General features: G+C 42.8%; 2 protein-coding genes across 6 annotated transcripts; one reads left to right on the plus strand and one right to left on the minus strand.

Annotated features, from left to right (window-relative positions):
- The first annotated feature begins 1,248 nt into the window (after positions 1 to 1,248).
- LOC126407942 (ras association domain-containing protein 8) lies at positions 1,249 to 15,652 on the plus strand. 4 transcript variants are annotated; one of them, XM_050073245.1, is made up of 7 exons: positions 1,249 to 1,352; positions 1,475 to 1,635; positions 7,859 to 8,060; positions 9,902 to 10,701; positions 10,916 to 11,128; positions 11,598 to 11,742; positions 13,580 to 15,652. In XM_050073245.1, the coding sequence occupies exons 3-7, from the start codon at positions 7,958 to 7,960 to the stop codon at positions 13,699 to 13,701; spliced, it is 1,383 nt and encodes a 460-aa protein (XP_049929202.1). In that variant the 5' UTR covers positions 1,249 to 1,352; positions 1,475 to 1,635; positions 7,859 to 7,957; the 3' UTR covers positions 13,702 to 15,652. The 4 variants fall into 4 exon arrangements, with proteins under 4 accessions (XP_049929202.1, XP_049929201.1, XP_049929203.1 ...); XM_050073244.1 differs by having other exon boundaries at positions 1,282 to 1,635; XM_050073246.1 differs by having other exon boundaries at positions 1,282 to 1,635; positions 9,902 to 10,695.
- An 819-nt stretch (positions 15,653 to 16,471) lies between these two features.
- Positions 16,472 to 20,923, minus strand: bhlhe41 (basic helix-loop-helix family, member e41). 2 transcript variants are annotated; one of them, XM_050073248.1, is made up of 5 exons: positions 20,260 to 20,923; positions 20,098 to 20,164; positions 19,838 to 19,948; positions 19,621 to 19,732; positions 16,472 to 19,352 (listed from the first exon to the last, which is right to left on the minus strand). In XM_050073248.1, exons 1-5 carry the CDS (start codon positions 20,319 to 20,321, stop codon positions 18,409 to 18,411), a joined length of 1,296 nt encoding a protein of 431 aa, XP_049929205.1. In that variant the 5' UTR covers positions 20,322 to 20,923; the 3' UTR covers positions 16,472 to 18,408. The 2 variants fall into 2 exon arrangements, with proteins under 2 accessions (XP_049929205.1, XP_049929206.1); XM_050073249.1 differs by having other exon boundaries at positions 16,474 to 19,352; positions 19,838 to 19,945; positions 20,260 to 20,917.
- Positions 20,924 to 20,945: the final 22 nt, after the last annotated feature.

Here is a 20,945-nt window from a genome sequence, read left to right on the forward strand (position 1 = left end):
TAAAGCACCATACTGAGAGACATGACAGTTCCAGCTGACATTTTACTACAACAGTAAAGTCTGTTCTGTCACAAGAGGGCAGTAAGTCTCCATTGATGCATGGCTCCTTTGTCAAAGGTCCATCAGCTGCTTCAGTTGAGTTGAATGTACTGCATGTTTTAAGTCATCTACATCTTTTGCAAATAGCATGTGCATGTAGTTTGTGTCAGGTGAAGTGGAAATATAATTATTTTCCCATTAGATTGCCTGTGTAAATCCATTTATTGGTCTAATTTGGAGTAAAATAATTACTGTTTTACATTAATTTCTTTCAGGCTGTGTAACACACAAAAAAACATGTACCAAATTTTGTTATTTCATATCACTAACCATGAATCCATTATGACACTTGGTGTGTTCTTCATTTTGAATGTAACTTATCCTACTTTGCCTATATGGTGTGTATTATGTTGCTGCATTTCAACCATGTTATTTTTTGCTTTTCTGTTTTCAGATGTATGTGTCAAAATTGTAAGTAATGACATTGGTATAGTTTTATCTTTTAAAGAAGTAGTTTCAAGCATAGGTGTACATTTTGGGGGGGATGCAAGGGACACATCCCCCTTAATTATTAGAACATGTGCACATGTCCCCCCAATAAAAAACTGTAGTCTGAATGAGCAGAGGGGTTTTATTCTGACAAAATTAATGACACTTACACCATAAGTTGATGCAGAAAAGGAACAAACTGATACATAAAATTAGACCAGAATGCAGGAAAAATAGGTTTTTGATGCTAAAAATTCTTGCTGGAGAACCCCCAGTCCCCATGTTTCATGTGTCCCTCTCAAATGTTGGAACAAAACCTTGGCTTTAAGGTTGTTTTTCTGCAGTACCTTTGAATGAATGCAATACACAACTTAATTTACCCTGAAAACAGACTATGAACCACTGTCACTACATCTGCAGAAACTATCTTTGCTACAGGACTTCATTTCAAGTTCATTCAGAAAGCACTCAAATAAGCTACACATTTCTATTTTAATCTATCAGTTTCATTAGGCTATATATTAGATATTTGATAAGAAGACCCTGCTTTGCTCCCACACATATCCACTGCTGATCATTTATTTTCTAATTATTTTAGATGGTGTTATGTCAGTATTATATGGGCAGGAGACGTATATGTATGGTGTCATTCTGCTGCTTAGGTGTCCTGGCTGTGTAAAAGTTGGCTGTAGGTAGCCTCCCCCCTCAGAGTGTGTTGCAGCTTTAAACAGTCCACAATGCCTTGCGGTGTCCCAGTTCCAATGCGATGTATTTACCAGCAGGAGTAATGAAACGGGGAGAGGGGCATTTTCCGCAGCTTATTGGTGAGACCGCAAAAGACTAGCGCACAGAAAGGACAGACACAAACTTTCGGACAGAGGACCAAAACGTCATTTATGTCCTTTTGAAACCGTCTGAAGCCTTTTTATTCTGTTTCTTTGTCCAGCAGCCAAACGATACTTTGTCGCAGTTCGCTGGAAGTGATTTTCTGGGCAATGGTGAAGAGAGGGACAAATTTTGCGGAATTCTCGCCTTTACCTGTGTTTTCCTCCCTAAACTTCACTCCGGAGAGGAAACACTGAGTTGAATCCTGCTTGAGCCATTAAGGTAAGACCATTATACGGACCTAATAATAGCAGAATGTGCCGCAGCTGAGCCCGTTGTAGTTGTGAGGCTGAGATAACGGAAACATTTCTGTAGTAGAATAGTTGGGCTACTCTCTGAGCCCACTACAGCCCATTATCGCCATTTCTCCAGCCTCGTCCCACTCGACATCAGGCAGGGATGCAGTGTAATGCCCAAAAATGCTATTATTTAATATCTTTCAGGCTGTTAAGTGCTGAAATACCAAGCTAATACTGATTTTAAATGTGTCTGTATGAGAAATAAGAACAATTAAAGGCATTTTAGGTGCTCTCACACTTTATTATCCTCCAGTATTATAGTAGCAGGCCTATATGTTTTATAAAGCATCCACTTTGAAAATGTTGCTTTCCCCTTTCATAGTATTGTCTCTCATGTTCAGCATCTTCTCTAAATGTAACGAGCTCTCATAGTTTGAAACATCTTTATGCTTCAACAACAGAATCCAAGTATAAAATATTCTGTCTAAAGCCTCAGTGCTCCACACTACCTCCAAACATAAACCAGGTGTAGCAGAACCACCCTGTGGACTTGTTGCACTCAGCCAAGGTTTATGTCTCACAGTCTTGTGCTTTGTGATCTTTGTGACTGCTCAGTGCCTCATTTGATGTTGTCACAGCACCATGAAGACCAGTCTGCAAAGAACTGCCTACACACTGGAAACATAAATAAGTTTTGCCACTTTGTGTGTGCGGCTGCCATTTCATCTGCTGTCGTAAAACCATTTCGGTTCTATAAATGCTTCCAACAGGAGTGTGATTCAGCACCAGATGATGTCTTACAAACCACTGTAACATGTAAACCTTGGCTACAGGCCCCCTTGCTGCCCCACTGTGCCTCTGCCCCGGTGCAGGAGCCTGCTGCCTGCCCCTGCTGGCTCCTCAAAGCTGGCTAGTGAGCAGTGAATATGGCAAGGGAACAAAGGCGGCATTATTGCTGGCTGAACGTGCCGTCCAGATGTTTAGGATCCTGCCAGCACTGACCTCCCAAATAGGGGGGAGGCCGCTCCAGCGCCTGATAGTTTAATATCAGCCAGGCAGAGACGGAGAGAGAGCGAGAGAGGCTTGCTCCAAGGCAGGGGCCACTGGAGAGCTCTTAGGAGCCAAGGGTGTTGCCTGTAGCGTGACTGGATGTGGGTTTAATCCCAAACACCCGGATCTTCAGATTGGAGCTGGAACAAAATTGGATGTGTAAAGTGTTGGGCAGTGCCTCGTTGTGTGTTTGTGTTGAGGTTACTTTGGTGCTTTAGGTGGTCTTCAGAAGATTTACACACACACACAAAAATGCTGAATAAAATATTTCCTTTCTGCTTATAAATGTTGCCTATCAGCTTCGGATTAAGTGTTGGGACAATGTCACCTTTAATTGGCTATTAATTAACAGTCATCTATAATGCAGACATCAGGTCTTGTCATTGTGTGGAGGCTAATGCAACTGAGACAATAAATTAACTGAGAGGAGGCTGACATTGTGCACAGCAGAGGCTTATAAGAATATCAGAAAAGAATACAAAAAACCTCTAGGAAATTTGCTATTCGTCAGCGTAAGGATCGCACATTTCAGCTATTCAGAATGTGGCCAACACACGTTTGCTGATCATCTAATGATTATCCAGTTTAAACACACTTTAGGTGGAGTTCGCTGAAGTGTCATCGCATAGCTGTGGCTTGTCGCATCGCCATCAAGATCACAGAGCAGCGGACCCTCAGCTTCCTTGTCTCTTAGTCATGGCCCGTTGCATTCTCACAGCCCAGGAATGCATACCCTGGATGTTATCAGTTTCCACTCTACAGGATCAAGGCCTGTCTCTGGCAACAGTCTTTGCCCTGCTCCGTAATGTTTACATTTGCAGAGGGTATTGTATACACGCCAGGCTGGCATACTGATGATGAGGAGATTCTTTATCTTGTTCCCACTGCAAGACCCTTAACTTTTAACCTCAGGGGGCCGTCTTGTCAGCGTATCTTGTATTTATGTTGCCAACCCAAAGCGTTTCAAGCCCAGGGATTATACTGGCTGCAGCATTTTGATGACAATCTGGAGGAACTGAAAGCGAGGAACGAGATTTCTCCAGTTAGTTCCAACCAATTCACCACCAGTGCCTCCACAATAAACCAGCGTCTGTCTTTGGCTGCTCGCAGAGATCTGTTTCACAACAGATCTGTTACCAATTACAGAAGGGTATAAATTGCAAGTAATTACATGTTGCTCTGCAGGGAGTGCAATTTGAATTAAAGTTTGGTTAGCAATAGGCAAGGAGCTTTAAGTACTAGAACAGACTGCTGTCTATTCAGTCTGCAAGAAGTATCCCATTGTCTTTAATTAACATGAGCATGGGGGAGTTTTACGTGGCTGAAACCTTCTATAATAAATTAGTTGCTAGTTTTAATTAGCCACTTGGATATAACTTCCGTCAAACTCACAATGCCTTAGTGAACAATGGACAGCAAATTTGGATAGGAACTAGGGTGTAATGGTGTCGATTCCTGGAGGTGGTACTTGGAACATTAGTGTTTTCCTGTAAGATCATTTTTCTCAACTAGGTTCCGTTGCTGCCCTGCAGGCTTTCTCCTGAGTCGAGCTCAGTCTTGGTTTTGTTTTAATGTAATGAATGCCCATTTTGTTTTCCTCAAATACCCCGTTGTTCAGGAAACTGCTAAACTGCCCGATACTCAGGCCGCTCTGTGATGCTCGACAGACTGCGAATCCCCAAAGAAGCAGTGCTGTATTTAAACCCCTACAGTAGAGACTCCTACGGTATGTATTCATGGTGTATGTTACAGCAGTGTGTTGGTCGTGACGGAGCACCCACAGGAACATATGGTAGGTTGTTTACACCAGCAGTCGGTTGGAGCCCTTTCCCTGCCAACTCCGTGTGCTCCTGTAGGCCTGGAGAATTGTCATCAGCAGCCGGGCAGGCAGGCTGCTCAGTGCCGCTCACACACCTCACTGCTCTCAGAGGAATGCATCTCGAGTCAACACTACTGAACCAATACGACACCAAAACAAACGTGCTCTGGAGTCATGAGGAGTTTGATGATTTTCTGCAGTTGATCATCTCTCAGCTGAGCTTAAATAGAATTCACAAGAATTTAAGCCCTTCTCTGTCTCACAAAATGCCTTTCTGGCAGAAGATGAGCCGCACAAATCAGGGAGCGGGCATCTCCCCAGGCTGTGGCTTTGACAGGCCAGAGGAATGGAGCTTGCAGGGCTCAGGATGGCACTCTGCCCCACACCGCTGTGCCTGTATCGTCAGTTGGGTTTTCTGGGTTAATGTTAATGAATATAAATGTTACGAGTCTGGACCAGAGAAAGTGACATTTATAAATGCCCCGCTGAGTCTTGTTGAGCTTGTGCAAGGAAGAGGCATTGAATCAGTTTGCTTTGTCTTCGCTGCACATGAAATGATCTGTTTTATTTAAGTAGTTGTCTCCTCTGTGATTTTGACATTTTTTGACACTTGTTAAAGGGACAGTTCACCCCAAAACCAAAAATACATATTTTCCTCTTACCTGTAGTGCTACTTATCATTCTAGATTGTTTTGGTGTGATTTGCTGAGTGTTGGAGATATCATAGTCATAGAGAGTCGTAGAGATATCTGCCTTCTCTCAAATATAATGGAACTCGAAGGCACTCGGCTTGTGTTGCTCAAAGTGCCAGAAAAATACATTTGAAAAACTCAACAGCAATGTCTCTCTACAAAAATAATGACCCAGTTACTCAAGATAATTCACAGACCTTGTTTTTATTTCGTCTAAACTACACTCACCAACTGTATCACAGCGCAGAAGGAAGCATGCATCTACTCATCTACTCATGTACAAGAGGCTTGTGTTCATGGCCACGCAAGATTTAAACATTAATGGCGTCATACACAACTGAACTGTAACATTAGCTAGCTCAGTGGTGCTAGATGAGCTAGCAGTAGATGCACACTTCCATCTGCACAGTGATACAGTTGGTGGCTGTAGTTCAGTAGAAAAAAAATTGTTCCTACATGAACAAAAAGCTCTGTGGATTAACTTGAGTAACTGGTTTTTGATTTCTGGAAAGAGACATTACTGTTGAGTTTTTTAAATGTCCTTTTTTTTTTTTTTTGGCAATTTGAGCACCACAAGCCTGATGCCTTCTGGTTCCATTATACTGGAGAGAAGGCGGACATTTGTACAGCCAATATCTCCAACACTCTGCAACTCACACCAAATAAATCTAGACTGATAAATAGCACTGTAGGTAAGATGAATGTAGTTTCGATTTTAGGGTGAAATGTTTCTTTAATGCTGATGCACTATACAGAAGTCCATGCAGTGGTCCTTGTAAATCCCGCTGACTCAGTTTTGTTATATAGTATTTTTTTAGGCACTTTCCCCTTCCCCCCTTCAATGTATCCAAACCTTCTCCCTGGCTGATCCACTACGCCTGCTTTACATCAAAACCCACTCAGTCCCTATTACTGTTTCCACATCCCCCTGGAAAAAGGGGTTAAACAAAATGGTGACAGTGCTTTGGGTCAGTGCAGAAAAATCTCGCAGTGTGCTTGTGTCTGACTGTTTGCCCGTTCCTCTTCATCCTTCAGCCCTGAATGCCATTTAAGGGCAGTCTGAATGAAGGACAAAAGCACTTTCCAACCAGCTGTGAATACACCAAGAATAGAGTGATCAGGAGTCCAGGCCGCAGACAAAGGTGACACTCGTGTATATGCAAATGCAAAGACTGAACATATTGTGTTAATACAAAATGGGACACACGCACAGTGTCCTTAACAAACACTTGAATCTGAGTCCCTAAATGTCTCGTAACTACTTCAGGTTTTGTTTTGTTTGTCTGTAGAGCCAATACAATTAGTTAATTAATTGGTTAGGCATTCAGCTGAAAACTGTAATACCCTATTAATCCTCCTAATCATCATCTCTTATTATTTATCATGCATAAATCCCAAAATTTGGTGTTTTCACTTTCTCAAATGTCAGGATTTGCTGCTTCCCTCTATTGTATACAACACTTCTGGGTTATGAACAGGTAGTCAGGCAAAACAAGCAATTTGGCGATGTCACCTTGGGGTTTTGGAACTTGTGATGGGTATTTTTGACCTTTTCAAAGTAAACAATCAATCAACTGAAAATCTGATCATTAGCTGCAGCTCCATCTGTTTTTCTGACTCTACAAATGTTACCTTGCAGCACTTGCTAATGTCTTAACCATATTTAGAAAGGCAATTGTGGTGTGTGGGACAGGCTGGTGTGGATGACTTTGTGAATGTGGATAGGGACTACGTGGGCTGGGGGAGGTGTAATTGGTGGGGGTTGGCGAACAAAAGGACCTTTTGACTCGGTAGTGTAGGTGCAGTGAAGGTTAGATCCATGGAGAGTGATACAGATCTGGGGAGATGCCATTCATTCTCTCGGTAAACTGTCCTTGAAGAACGATTTGAAGGGTACCTCCCCCTAGATAGGTGTTTCATACACTGTGTTATGTCAGTAGTTATTCAGTTTTTAATAAGTGCTTTGTAAATCTGATCATGTGATAGCCCGTCTTTAATACTTTGTCAGATTTGTACTTTGTATCATAGTATTGACTGTTCTAATGAGTCAGTAAACAGGACTTTACTATATTACATGTGTTACAGAACAGTGAAAATAAATGCAACATCAAAATAAAACCCTACTCTACTCCCTCGTGTTACGATTCATCTGGCTCTCCCTTTTCCTTTATAATTACTTTTTCATGCCGTCTCTGTTTCACTCTCTGTTCTCGTCCTCTCTGTGTCATCGAGTCTTCCTGCTCTGTCTTCGCAGCTTCCATGTATTTCTCTGTACAAAAGCAGGAACTGGGCTTGGGAATGTCTGCTGGCAGACTCTTCCTGCACCCCCAACAGACACGTACCTATTCATAGAGAAGAACAAAACAACAGCGTTATGGCCAGCTGGTCCTGGCATGCCTGGCTGTAGGAGTCCATTCTCAACTGGACTATCTTTTAACTATTAGCTACTGTTTAAATAGCCTGACTATACCTTGGATTATCTGCTTGTTGGACAACTTGTGTTAGAAGCTATTACGACAGGTGGGACTGTTTGCATTTCCATGTGTGTGTTAAGACCTTATCCTTTAAGGCGACTGATCATTATAACTGTGGCCTTGAGCACATCCTGACTAACCGCTTCCTGTTTTCCTGTGTTTCCTCCCCAGTGAAGCAGCCAGAGGGGCTTCAGCTGCCCTGCACCACTGGAGCCTTCAATAATGTCGGGGCCAACACACCACAACCGGCTCCATCGCTTCTGACCCAACATGGAGCTCAAGGTCTGGGTGGATGGAGTCCAGAGGGTCGTCTGTGGGGTCACCGAGGCAACCACCTGCCAAGAAGTGGTGATTGCTCTGGCTCAGGCCATAGGTAGATCATTTTGTAGTATAAAACCACAAGCACAAGTCAACAAGAAGCAATATTTCCTGTTGGCAAACAGTGTTGTGTATGATGGTGTATTAGGGTCATTGTAGATTTAAAAAAACAGAGCTGGGGAGAATTTCTGAAATTAAAGTCATAAATTTATGAGATTAACCCTAGTCTCCTGGGTGAAAGTCCTGTGTTTGACCCATACATCCACCACGACATCCTCCCTACATGGACTTTGTCACTCTTGATACCAAGTCACCTAATTTTCTGATGGTAAATTTGTGATTTTTTCCTTGTAAATTTACCACTTTAATCTTAGAGAACATCTGAGTTTTTTTCTCATAAATTTATTTATTTTTCCCCTACAATTGCTGTTACACACTGTTTTAGTTGTGGACATATTACGAATTAAAGGCTATTATAAGTCTGGCCACATCTGCCTTGCTGAATTCCTGATCCAAAGCCACTTTTAATACTTAGTTATTTCTAGTCCAGTTGAACCACCTTTCCACACCACACTCATGGAGTTCAAGTGAAATCAGGCAAAGCATTTGGTTAGGAAAGATTGGTTGATATAAGTCACAAATTGATCTGATTTCGTAATACTTCAGTGTTAGTTACACCTCCATCTTACAGTTGGTTGCATAAGCGAACAGACTGCTAATTTACAAAAGTCTCACACCCATGTAATGCTTCAAGTTCTTTGTTAGTTAACATGGTATTTACTTTCATTGTATTCTGCTGAAGTTTTACTGTTTTCTTCACACTTTCACAATTTGAAAGTGTTAAACAGCTGAAGCCTTCTCATCAATTGTATTGTTAAGCATTCATCAACCGACAACTGTGATCTGAGTATAAGGCGCTCCAAGATGCCTAAGTGCCATTTGTTTTTTTTTGGGTTTTTTTAGTAAACAAGTTTTTGAGTCTCCAGCCTACATGTTAAGCTCCCGCTGGGATACAGTGGGTCATAGTCAGAGGCTTTATTGGTACTTTCTTGGATCTACCCCCCTTTCCCATATGGTTCCTTCAGGAACAAGGGCACTTGAGCAGACTGTATTGACATCACTTCCCACAAAGCGCAGAGTAGGAGGAGGGAAAGTCTGACTCATCCCTCAGACTCCTGCCAAACTGAGAAAGCGGCACTTCTGAGCCCCCTCCTCTGCCTTTTTTTTTTCTATTAAAACCATACACACCATGTTAAGTGATCAGACATCAATATTGATTTAGCACTTTGGCATTTTACACGTGTTTCTGTCGGCACACAACTACTACAAGTGTTGCGTCTATTTCCTCTAAACAGCATTAAGCAATTTATTTCTTAGGAACACTGAATCAAATGTAATGTGAAAGGGTTCCTCGTAGAGCCGAACCCACTGAAAAAAACCAACAGGGCAGATCTATGCAGCTTTTAGCCCTTTTAAGCTGATTGTTCTGTTTTCCATCCTGCATTTTTACTGTATGCTGGAGACTTAAAGCTCTCTTCTCACTTACAAAACCACTGAGCAGTTTTCAGAAACCACACTCAGACAAGCTGGTTGATATTTGTTTCAATTGTTAAATGGGCAGAAGCGTGACTCCAACAGGATGGTGATGTTGCTCTGTGTCTGCTAAATATGTAAAAATATAGTTGTTTGCCAGCATCTTAAACCATAAGGAAATGACAATATATCATGGCTGCGTTTCTGTGAGTTCGTTTTGGAATCTTTCACCCATTTAGGGGTCAAAATTGCTTTAAATATAAGTTAGTTATAAGCTCACAAATTGGCCTAACCATCTACCAGTGTAAGAATCTGTTATAAATCATGTTTCTTAAGTGTGTTGTTCTGTTGTGTTTTTCACAGGTCGCACTGGGAGATACACTCTGGTAGAAAAGTGGCGGGACACCGAGCGTCACCTGGCCCCTCATGAGAGCCCTGTGGCCTCTCTGAACACCTGGGGCCAGTATGCTGGTGACGTCCAGCTGATCCTGCACCGCACAGGCCCCTCCCTGACCGAACGACCCCCCTCTGAAGGACCCCCTCTCAGGGGGCCTGAACGTGGGCTGCATCGACAGAGCCTCCCTCCCCTTGCAAAGCTTCGTCATCCCAACGATCGCTCCCTCCGCCGCCGTGAGCCGCGCCGCAAATCTCTGACGTTCACCGGTGCACCCAGAGGCCTTAGGGAGATCCTGAGCGGAGGCCGAACCGGCGAGGCTGAGGCTAAGCGAAGGCTCCTTCTTGGAAATGGTGGGAATCACCACCATGCAGGACCGGCCATTGGGACTGCATCACCTGGCCTGTGGGCCTGTCGCATGGAAGATCTGGTCAGACTGGTCGGTCTGCAGAGAGAGACTCTCAATGTGCTGGAGAAAAAGCTGGAGGCCTATGAGGCCGAGCTGCAGGCCTGGGCTGAAGGGCGAGGGGGGCGAGGCGGAGGGTGTATTGGGGACCCAGGTGGAGGAGGAGGACTGATAGAGGAGATCCTGAGGTTGGAAAAGCATCTGAGGAAGAACGACGTGGAGATGGAGGAGGAGGAGTTTTGGGCCACTGAGCTGCAGATTGAGCTGGAAAGTGAGAGACAGCTGGAGGAAAGACTGCAGGAGCTTAGAGGACGCCTGCAGGGCTGCGAAATGGAGATTGAAGAAAAGCTGGCAATGGTACAGGTGTGCTATGTTTGGGAGATTTGTGGGATATTTAATTAAAAAATCCTGTATTTAAGTAGCAACTTTTGGGAAAGATAAAAATAACCACTAGTCAGTTCTGTGTCATCATAGTTGTGTGTCTACTACCAGGCGTTCTTATTATGTTTATATATTGTGGTAGGTGCTTTCCCTCTTTTTATCATATCTGTTTTGTTCCTTCTCTTTGCTCAATCAGGGTGTGGAGGCAGGCCTGGAAGAGGAGCGGCTGCAGAGGGAGCGGCAGGAGACCCAGTGGGTCAGTGAGGCAGAGGCTCGGGCTCAAGTGCTCCGGGTCAAAGCAGAACTGAAAGCCCAGGAGAGACAGGCTGTCCAGCTGGAGAGCAGCTGCAGAGCTGTGGACAGGTCACTCGGACAAAGCAGCAAGAAACTGCAGGTGAGACATATGCAGGTATTTGAATTCTTCTTTTTCATTTCACTTGCTTATTTTTAAAAGAAAAAGTGTTGCAGGGTGATGTAGTGATTAGGGAGACCATCCATCAGTAAAATCCATTTAAGCATCTGTGCACCTGAATCGTCCCTCGCCGTGATGTTGAATCCCTGCCAGCACGAAGGGGAACTTCTCTTTTTTTTTGCACATCAAAGTCTGTTTACAGGTCTTAGTGGGAAAAAAAATATCTAAAGCCTTCTCCTGCTGCTGTGTAAAATCTGAGAAATTGGCTCAAGTTACACTTTGATGTCAATTTAACTGATCTTGACATCAATCAATCAAAGCACTTGGAGATTTAAAGTCATTGTTAGTGTCTAGACATCAAAATACTAAAACACAGTCTCATGTAGCTGTAGATGTCAGTTATAAGCTGGGTTTAGCGCTCTCATGTTTCCTCAAGAATGACTCTTCTCACGCTGTTTCTTTGAAGGACATGCAGCACGAGCTGGAACAGCTGACCAAGGAGCTGAGGCAGGTTAACCTGCAGCAGTTTATCAAGCAGACTGGCACCAAGGTCACAGTGCTGCCTGCTGAACCCACTGAAGATGAAAGTACTCACAACAGTCATGGTATAGGTAATACCATTTTCTTACATACATGCTTCACATTTAAGAGTACATCGATGTATCTCTTGCTGTTGACTTAAATGAAAAGAAGGAAACTCACCTTGTAGGTGCAGTATGTAGTCTGTGACATAGGGGTCAGTTAAGTTGAGGCGATCTGACCTCGTCAATCCAGAGACAGGGATTTCAACTTAATCGTTTTTCAAAGTGCATGCTGTCTGAGGATAAATGCTGCGTTTTGGTTGCCATTCACAACGATGACACATGACTTATTTTTATGAAAGTGCATGAAGTGCAGTTTGTCTGTGAGTTGGCCTGTGCATTAGTAAAGTCATTCTGCTCCATCAAAGCACTTATTATTTTTCAACCTCGTGTCTTGACAGCCTGCTGAGAGAAAATGACTCAGCTTAGTGTTCAAGTGTGTGTGTGTGTGTGTGTGTGTGAGGGATTGTGATAGAGAAAGTGGGGAGGGGGGCAGTGGAGAGAACAGTATTAGTTTTTACCCACTCCAGTGGCAATTACAGTCTCCATGCCAACAGCTGCCTGGATACAGACAGACCTGGCGTCATTCATTCACCCGACTTTCTCCATCCACCCTTCACTCCTTCTATCACGCTGTCACTCTATCACATGCTCAGCAGTTTCTGTGATGGGCTCATTGGACCACAGCTCTGTCATCCTGCAGGAGACAAGCGGAGAGCTGACACGTATACTAAGAGCACTGAATAATGGGAAAGCGGTCACAACTCAATTGAAGCGATCCACATCAACATTCGGACAGCTAGTTATTAAAACCTTTACAGTAATATAGTACCAGCAACGTGTTTAGTGACTAATAGTATTTAAGACTGACTTTCTGGAGCAATTTTGAGGTGAGGCTAGTGCAGTGCATTGTATGTTGTAACCATGAGCATAACCACCAGTTTGTGAGATTAAGCTTGGAAGCAAAGCGGTGGATACCCAACTTGCAAAGTAAAGTTTATAGGCGGAAAACAAAATGTAAAATCTTATAAAGATTAGCCTGCAAGCATGGAAATGGATTTACATATGCAAATGTACAAGCATAAATATGAAGTTAAACCTCCCACCAAGCTATGAATAATTCAGTACTCAATATGCCTGCTGCCTTAAAAACTCATTTTGATTTTAAAGAAATGCTTTTATTGTGTGTAAATGCTGCATATTGGATTTCATGTTGCGCTTGAATTTGAGAAACTATAAAAGTTAAGTCCAGTCTACTCCTAAATAAACTGAATGGTTGTGTTTAGCACATGGAGAAAGACATGGTTGTGGTAACAGTGATGGTTAACAGTTAACACCCACTTGATGATGTGTAACACAGTCTTAACTCGAATATCTGACCTCTCCAAAGAGCCCAGATATTTTACTGACTGTGTGACGTGCACTTCATCGCTGCATCATTAAGAGCAGTAGGTCTCTTTATTAAACTAACTAAATGGTGATGGATTTCAATTATGAAAAGTAATGAATTGAGTGTTCATGTCCTTCTAGTAACCTTCCAATTCATGTGTGTAAAATCAGGGAGCGCTTTGTGCCGGCTATAAAAATCACTGCATTCACTGATTCTCTGCACGGCTCAGTACTGCCCCCTGGTGGCACCACAGCTGAGATATCATGCAGCATCACAGGGCTTTGTGTTTTTTTATACATAGAAACATAATCAAGCAATTTATTGGTATATATTATGAATTTAAAGTAAAGTATATTTGGAGGTTAATTTAAAAAAAAGAACAATAATAGAAACATTTGTGTGAAAACCTTTTGAAATACCCTCTTAAATACGATTGTGTTTCCAATTTTTTCTCTTTCATCCTTCTTTCACTCTCAGACTTAGTCCCCCTGACTGGCTCCCTGAAGCGTCCCGTGTCGTCGCACCCAATGTCCAGTCACCTGCGGGTACTCCACAGCCCTCTCACTTCAGGCCTGAACCCAGAGGGCATCTATGTGTGAGGCGGCTCTGCTCGGAGGGAACCCGTTGCGTCCCCCCTCTCAGAGCCCATTTCACTCCAGAACAAATTTGTAAGTGGATATCTTTGTACAGGATACCTCAGTAGCACACTACTATGCACTGTTGTCTCAACTACCTGAGGGCAGCCTCGAGTGTGAAGACTCAAATAGTGAAGGAACAATGTCGATCTTGAAATGGAAGTCGTGGAGCACTTGGTGAATGATGGTTAGAAGGCATGACGACAAAACACAGTGGTGCACAGTCTCTGAACTTATTAAGACTTTCTAAACATCAGGCGGTCGTGGACTTCCTTTATAAGCATATCCACTTAATGTACTTTTACTCTCACTTTAGTACCTGCTGAATGATTTGTATTGGTTTCTCACTAGCATCATGGTTTAAAACTATTGCCTTTTGAACAGTATTCTTGAGAATCTTGGTATGTGAATCTATGAACTATATCTCTACAACCGTATGTAATTTCTGCAGTGAATACCCAGCGTAATGACTGGCTCTTAAATAAGTAATGAAGGATCCACTTGTGTCTCTAGTAAACTGTCTAGAATCTATCGTTTTGCATATCAGAATTTATTCCTGTAGTCTGTTCATGTTTAAACTATGCACAAATGGTTAATAGTTTTGTTACTGAAGAATGTTACTGTCTGTCTGTACCAAAATGATGGCTTACTGTAAATATGTTTTGTTACTTTCCAGCTTTATTTAGTGAATTATTATATTTTATTACAAAGCGGTGCAGTCACAGTTACAGAAGTGCAGTGCCCTCATTCCCGCAGTAATATCTGCATAATGAAACAGTGTTAATTGCCCTCTTAAGCTGATTTCTGTCGTTAAATGACTACACAGTATATTTTTGCCAAATGTATTATGCTTGTTTTTCCTGTAAGGATCGGCGGCCAAAGATTAGCGGGTCTTGTTGCATGATTGTCTCGTTAATATAGCCATATCTGGATGTGCAGAGCACCCACAGTGCAGTAAATCAGTTAGTGGAATCTAAAAACGGTGGCATGTAATAATACTATGGATAGCTACAGCTACAGTGTGTGTGAGAGTGTGAGTGAGTGAGCCAGTGATTAAAGAGATGTGTGTGTGTGTGTGTGTGTGTGTGTGTGCTGAGTCAGAATAGCCAAGGTTTTGAAGCCCCTCTTAGGATGTAGTTCCGCTGCTAATCACATCAAAGTGCCTTATATCCATTCCACAGTTGGTGTATTCAAATAATGTACAGTAAAGCTTTAGTAGAGACATTGAAGCAATGGTTGTAGTCAGTTTAGATCAGATGTCGCTCGATGTATTAGTGCCACTCGCTGCACAGAGAGAAATGGCAATAGCACAGCATCAAAGAGGAAACTATAATTATGTTATATCTGTCTGTATTTTGTAGAAATGTCAATGGAAAGAACATTATTGATAGGGCTTTCCACTCTGCTACTGTATTATTGTCACCATAATACGATGTGCCGTAAAACTCATTCACATTTAATCTGATTCATGTCATCATGCGACACATACTGTATACTGTCACCAGTTTAGATGAGTACAGTCACGCAGGAATAAATAGTTGAAGAGAAGTCCACCCTGTAGCGACAAACACATCATCACTCCAGTTTGTCTCTCTGTTTTTTAGTTAACAGAGAGACCTCGTTTAAAAGTCTTAGGTTTAAGAGTAATGAATAATCTACGATAGTCTGTATATTGGGGTGTACTTTCCCTTTAAGAAACCACTTGTGTGCATTCTCCACCCTGGGATGAGACGTAGCTGTGGTCACTGTTTACAACTGTATTCGTTCTAGAGAACCGTAAGATGTCGACTGTACATAACCTGTTTTTATTTTTTTTTCCTGCCTTAATATACTGCAAAGTGTTGACAGATGTATGGCTGTAACTGGCTGCTGATATGACATGGATTGCATGATTCAATAAACCATCTGACAAAGTGAGATGTGTCACAGCTGGTGCTCGTGATGACTGTGGATGGAGACGAGGAGTTTGTACTGTATGGTACTGTATGTGCTCAAATGTTGTTGACGCTTTTCACCAGTAGATGGAGTCGTTTACTCAGTAATGGTGGAAACGTGCATGGCTGGGAGAGAATTAAGGGAGAAGCATGTTTTTCCCACAGAAGACTGAAATGATTAGTAATGTTGAAATGCACATTCATGCAATTAATGAAGAATGTTACTTGGCTTTATTGGAGGTTTGTATCTGCTAAAATAAAGGCAAAGATATGTGCTTAAACTTTCAAAGTTGCTCTCACTGGTGTTGAAGATACTGGCAGAACTTTATTGTAACTTTTGCAGAAAGAAAGTAATGATTGAAGGAGTTTGTTGCATTTCTAACTATGAATTTATTGAAGAAAAGTAAGAGCAGCAACTTCAGACATGTTTTCCAAACCTCGAAAGGCATAAATTGGCACTAATTGGTCCTCATTGTTGCCAGGATCACTAGAAAGCATAAAGTCAGAGACTGGAGTTTCAAAGCTGTTTGAAATTATGCCTACAGATTAAAATAATATTGCAGTAAGCCCGTTAATGGCAACAACAAAGACTGGATTTGATCCTGCTTAAAGCTTTTGACAAGTTGGGAGGAGGCCCCTTGTTTTTCATCAGCCTGTACAGACTGAGGATAATCTCACTTCATCATCCTTTTATCACATGACTTTTTGTTTAAAGCCTTGGCTTACTGTACACTGTACATTCCACTGCTCTGACCTGTCAGCTGATTAGAGTCAAAGCAACAATACATTTCATCCACTGGACTTCCAGTATTGTTTAATCATAACACCGTACTTGGAACAGTTTGTCTTGTGCATACATAACTCTGCTTCCTCCAGTGTGTATTGTTTGCCACGGCCTAAATATCACACATGTGGGTATTTGTTGGAACAGTTTCAGACATGCTCGCTGATGTTGTCGACATTAAACAAGAAGAAGCCTGCAGAGTTTAGTTTTGATATTTATTGTACAACTCATCAGCAATAATTTAGAACAGCATATGTGTAAAGCATTAACGAAATGTGCAACAGTTGCTCAGTTAAATCTTTAAAAAAATCCATAGACTTCTACAACATTGACATAGACATGTATACTTTATGGTATATTCACAGAAAAAAAAACTATTTACATACACACATGCCACTTTATATAACAGTTGATAACAGATTTGAGGCAAAAAACCAGCTGAAGTAAACTACAAAAGCAATGTCATGTATGCAAAATACAATGAAAATCATCTGTTTATTCAGTCACGTGTGAAACTTAAAAAAAAAAAGCCGAACAACACTACACTTTGCAGGAATTAATCTCTTAGAAAAACAGGCCGAGATAAAGTTAAAGTTCAGAAAACTGCAATGATCAAAAGTGATGGTCACATGGCCACAGCTTCTTTCCCGCCTTTGTCAAACATTTGGGAAAGCGAGGTTTTACATAATAATAGCATATAACACAGAGTTGGGGGGTGTGTCTGGTGTGTGGTGGGGTGCGGGGCTTTCAAATCTGATTATGATTTGAATCCTTGAAAGAGCCAGAAATAAGCAGTGTTTTTGTTAAATCTGGCAAATGACTTAATCACCACTGTACTGCATGGATTCATCACGAAGCATGTGGTATCTCTGAAAGGATTTTTTTCCCAAGACAACACAAGAAGAATGTTTTTAAGTGAACTCTAGTGATTGACCTTAAGGAGGATGAGGTGACTGTTTCTGGGGAGTAAAAGCAGAAAAAAAGTGCACTTTACGTCTCAAAGAGTAAAGATCATCCTACATACAAACTTTGAACAGCTGGGAAAATACAGGTACATTCAATATCAAAGATCTATAAGGTGCTATCCTACAATGTTTCCTGGAGGTACAGGAGGTCACTGCATCTCTGTGCTGAAATGCTTCATTCAGGGTACGGTGCAGAATGCTGGTCGAGCAGCCCCTTGTGAATGAAGGCTTTCTTCTTTCCATTATTATGAATTATTTCAGTGATTGTTTTTTTCTTTACTCACAAGGAAACTAGAGTAAACTCAATCAGGCTCTCCCATATTTTCATTATCATCAATGTGTGAATAGCTGTTGTTTTGTATGTATTGTTGATGATGGGGTGTGTGTGTGTTGGGAGGGGGGGTACCATTAATTTCTTCTCAGGAGGGACAGTGATGCCTCCCAACAACCTACCCAGTGTGAAGTTGGGGGATGAGGTACTGTGGGCGTTACACTTCCGGGAGCACTTCTATTATAAGCCCATGTAGTGCACATTTACATGTTAATGAATCAGACTGTCTTCCAGGTAATAATATTTACAGTCAGAGTCAGCCAAGCTCTTAATAACCTTGGCAGAGGTCAGTTGCAACTTCATACATCCAAAGAGACTCGCTGATTGGGATATTGCGCACTGTTGTAGTACTCAAAGTTTTGGCACCAATGCTGCCACTTCAAAATATTTTATCAAAGAGGATAAAAAACTAACTCCAGCACAACACCGCCGTGTATTAATGTCAATCATTGTCGATAATCATTTCGATTGATTAGTCTAGCATAAGTGCAAAAGGCACACGCTGTCACAACTGTCCCCTGTTTCGCCAAGATATTGTACATGATAAACTCTTGTGTGAAACCTCGTTTTTAAAACTAGCCTAATTTTTCTTTTTTTTTAAAAAAATGAAATACATAAACTCCTCAGCAGAATGCACGGAAAGGTAACACAGACAAATTAGCTCGCTTGACAAGCAGAGAACTGATCGTGTGGGCTTTGCTTGCTCTCTTGGGACGTGTCAGCGTCGTCGCCCTCCCCGTCGTCACTCGCGGGACTTTCCTCGCGCTCCTCAGGTGAGCCGAGCTCAGCCTCGTGCGACTCGTCGCTGTCTGGACTGTGGGAGTCCTTGGACTGAGACGAGGCTCCAAAGTGCACAGACAAGCCGGGGAAAGCGGCAGCAGCAGCCGCGGCCGCCGCTGCTGACGCGTGTGCGGGGTATAGCCAGGGGAAAGGGGACGCGAGCGCGGCCGCCGCTGGGTACATGTACTTTTCAATGTTGCTTTTGTCGAAAAAAGGCATACAAGAAGCCGCGGCCGAGGGGTTGATGAAGTAGAAAGGCATGCAAATAGGTGTCTGCTGTCCCACATTGCTTATTCCCATCAGAGAGTTCATAAACGCCAGGTCGGGTCTGCTGGGGTCTGTGCCCCCTAACCCGTTCCCAGGCCAGTTCATCTTTGGTTTTTTGGCAGCGCGATCATCTCCAAACTCTTGCTTGATCTTCACCGCTTTGGGTCCCTGCGACATATTGCGCTCACATTCTTTATCTTTGCCATCGCTCTTCTCTGCCTCGCCACCGTATCCACTGTCCGTGTCTGTGTCATTCTCGTTAAGCTCCCCGCCTTGGGTCCTCTGGATGACCGGGACACAGTTAGCTTGGCTGTCGGCTTTCTGCCCATCCTGTGCGTCCCCGGCGGGTAGCTGGTGCTGGAGCGGCGGCGCGCCGGGCTGGAACTGCGCCAGCACCTTGTGAAGGTGGTTGATGAGCTGCGCGCACCTCTGCTCTCGTGTCGTCCAGTTCTCAAACTGACTCAGGTACTGCAGGACCTCTTTGGCACAGGCCTGGAACCCGGAGTGGAACGCGTCCAGATCTGCATGAATGGAAGATTTCATCGACCGGTCCCCTGCGAAACATGCAATTCAGAGATCATTATTCTGTAAAGTGTAGCACATCATAATCCAGGGGTAAAACGGTCGCGTGTTAATGGCACGTTCTCTCAAAATGCGCATCATCCTCTATATAACATACACCTTTTATTGATCTATTCATGACTGATAAAGTTTCTAATAATCCAAACAGATTATTAATGCATCCTAATCTCACTGACAATGACCAAGAAGCTCATATTCGTGTAAAACATTTCTATTCACTTAGGGTTTTGTTCATCTTACCATTCTGCAAAGCAATAATCTTCTGGTGCTGCTGCTCAGTGACAGCAGTCAGTGCGTTCAAGTGTTTCAGCGTTAACTCCAGGACAACTGCTTTCTCCAAATGCCCGAGCGTCTTAGGAGAGAAAAAACAAAAGGTTCACATGGCTGTTAACGACATCTCTGACATGTAAAGCCAGGTCTGAGCACGTAAAAACATTTTGTAGTGTGGTGAACTCACCGACAGCTTCAGATGTTCGGGTAACAAATCCTTCAGCTGGCCAATACATTCGTTGATTCTGTCTCTCCTCTTCTTCTCTATCAACCGGTGTGGTAACTTGTATGCGTCCTGCTGGCGAAATTATAACACAAATATACATGTAAAAAAGTTTCTGTGTCATGCTTATAAATTCTGCTGAGTTTCACACACGCACACATGTTGGGTCATATAAAACACGGATTAAATATTTAGATTGCCTGAGTATAAGAAACCGCACGCACCTTCCCACCATCCTCACGTTTAATTCCTCTTTTGGATTTGCACATGTACAGAGAGGGGTAATCCACCCTACAGCAAAAAAGGAAAGTGTCCGGTTATTCACCAGGTTGTCACAACAGTTTATTTGACAGACTTTGACAGAGTTTGCCAAAAGCGACACTCACCCCAAGAAATCTGCGTGCTCCATGAACTGCCTGTCCTGTAAATGCGGTATTCTTTCATCCATCACTTCTCCACTGCTGCTGATCCGCTCCTGAGCTTTTTTTTAAGGGAAATGTTTGTTATCCCAAACGACCACGATCCACTCACGGACGGCTGAGGGAGATGCTGCACGGTGCGTGTCCTCCAGTGGAGCTTCGCTTCAGACTGATGTCTATAGTTCCCTGAGCTGAGCTGCCACTTTGCAAAGCCGTCGGTGCTGTGGTTAGAGCGCACGCGCGCCTCCGGTAGGGAACAGCTTCCGACTCACGTGTAGTCTGCACCAGCACAAAGTCCGGTAATTAGACCTTCTCTGTGTTAAAGCTGCTATCGCCGCTGTTCCTATAGCGATGTCGTCCAAACACTTTTAACCTGGTTACTGAAACATGATTCATGCGCTAAATGTAGCAGAGGGAAAAAAAGGCGCACAGGCGAGACACAAAGGCATTAGTTCACAAACGGGAGCGTGAGGATAAACTAAACTCGAGCTTGTCTTGTGAGTGTAAGTGACAGTCTGTGAGATCTAATGTGCTCTAATGATTCACCAAACTATCGTGCGCACAATTTTGGAGAATCCACATGCTCTAAATGTTCCCCTATCACTAAAAAAACAACCTGGGAACTTCTTGGTCTCTCCATAACAACACACAAT

This window comes from Epinephelus moara, chromosome 20, assembly GCF_006386435.1.
Source record: "Epinephelus moara isolate mb chromosome 20, YSFRI_EMoa_1.0, whole genome shotgun sequence".
In the NCBI taxonomy this organism is placed as follows: domain Eukaryota; kingdom Metazoa; phylum Chordata; class Actinopteri; order Perciformes; family Serranidae; genus Epinephelus; species Epinephelus moara.

Bases quoted from the DNA above. Each gene is read 5' to 3' on its own strand.
- LOC126407942 (XM_050073245.1), top strand. From the start codon at position 7,958: ATGGAGCTCAAGGTCTGGGTGGATGGAGTCCAGAGGGTCGTCTGTGGG. The intron at 10,702-10,915 runs GTGTGCTATGTT...TTGCTCAATCAG, and splicing joins AAAAGCTGGCAATGGTACAG to GGTGTGGAGGCAGGCCTGGA. The intron at 11,743-13,579 runs GTAATACCATTT...TTTCACTCTCAG, and splicing joins TCACAACAGTCATGGTATAG to ACTTAGTCCCCCTGACTGGC.
- bhlhe41 (XM_050073248.1), bottom strand. From the start codon at position 20,321: ATGGATGAAAGAATACCGCATTTACAGGACAGGCAGTTCATGGAGCAC. The intron at 19,733-19,837 runs GTGAGTTCACCA...TTCTCTCCTAAG, and splicing joins CCGAACATCTGAAGCTGTCG to ACGCTCGGGCATTTGGAGAA. The intron at 19,353-19,620 runs GTAAGATGAACA...CATGTTTCGCAG, and splicing joins GATTATTGCTTTGCAGAATG to GGGACCGGTCGATGAAATCT.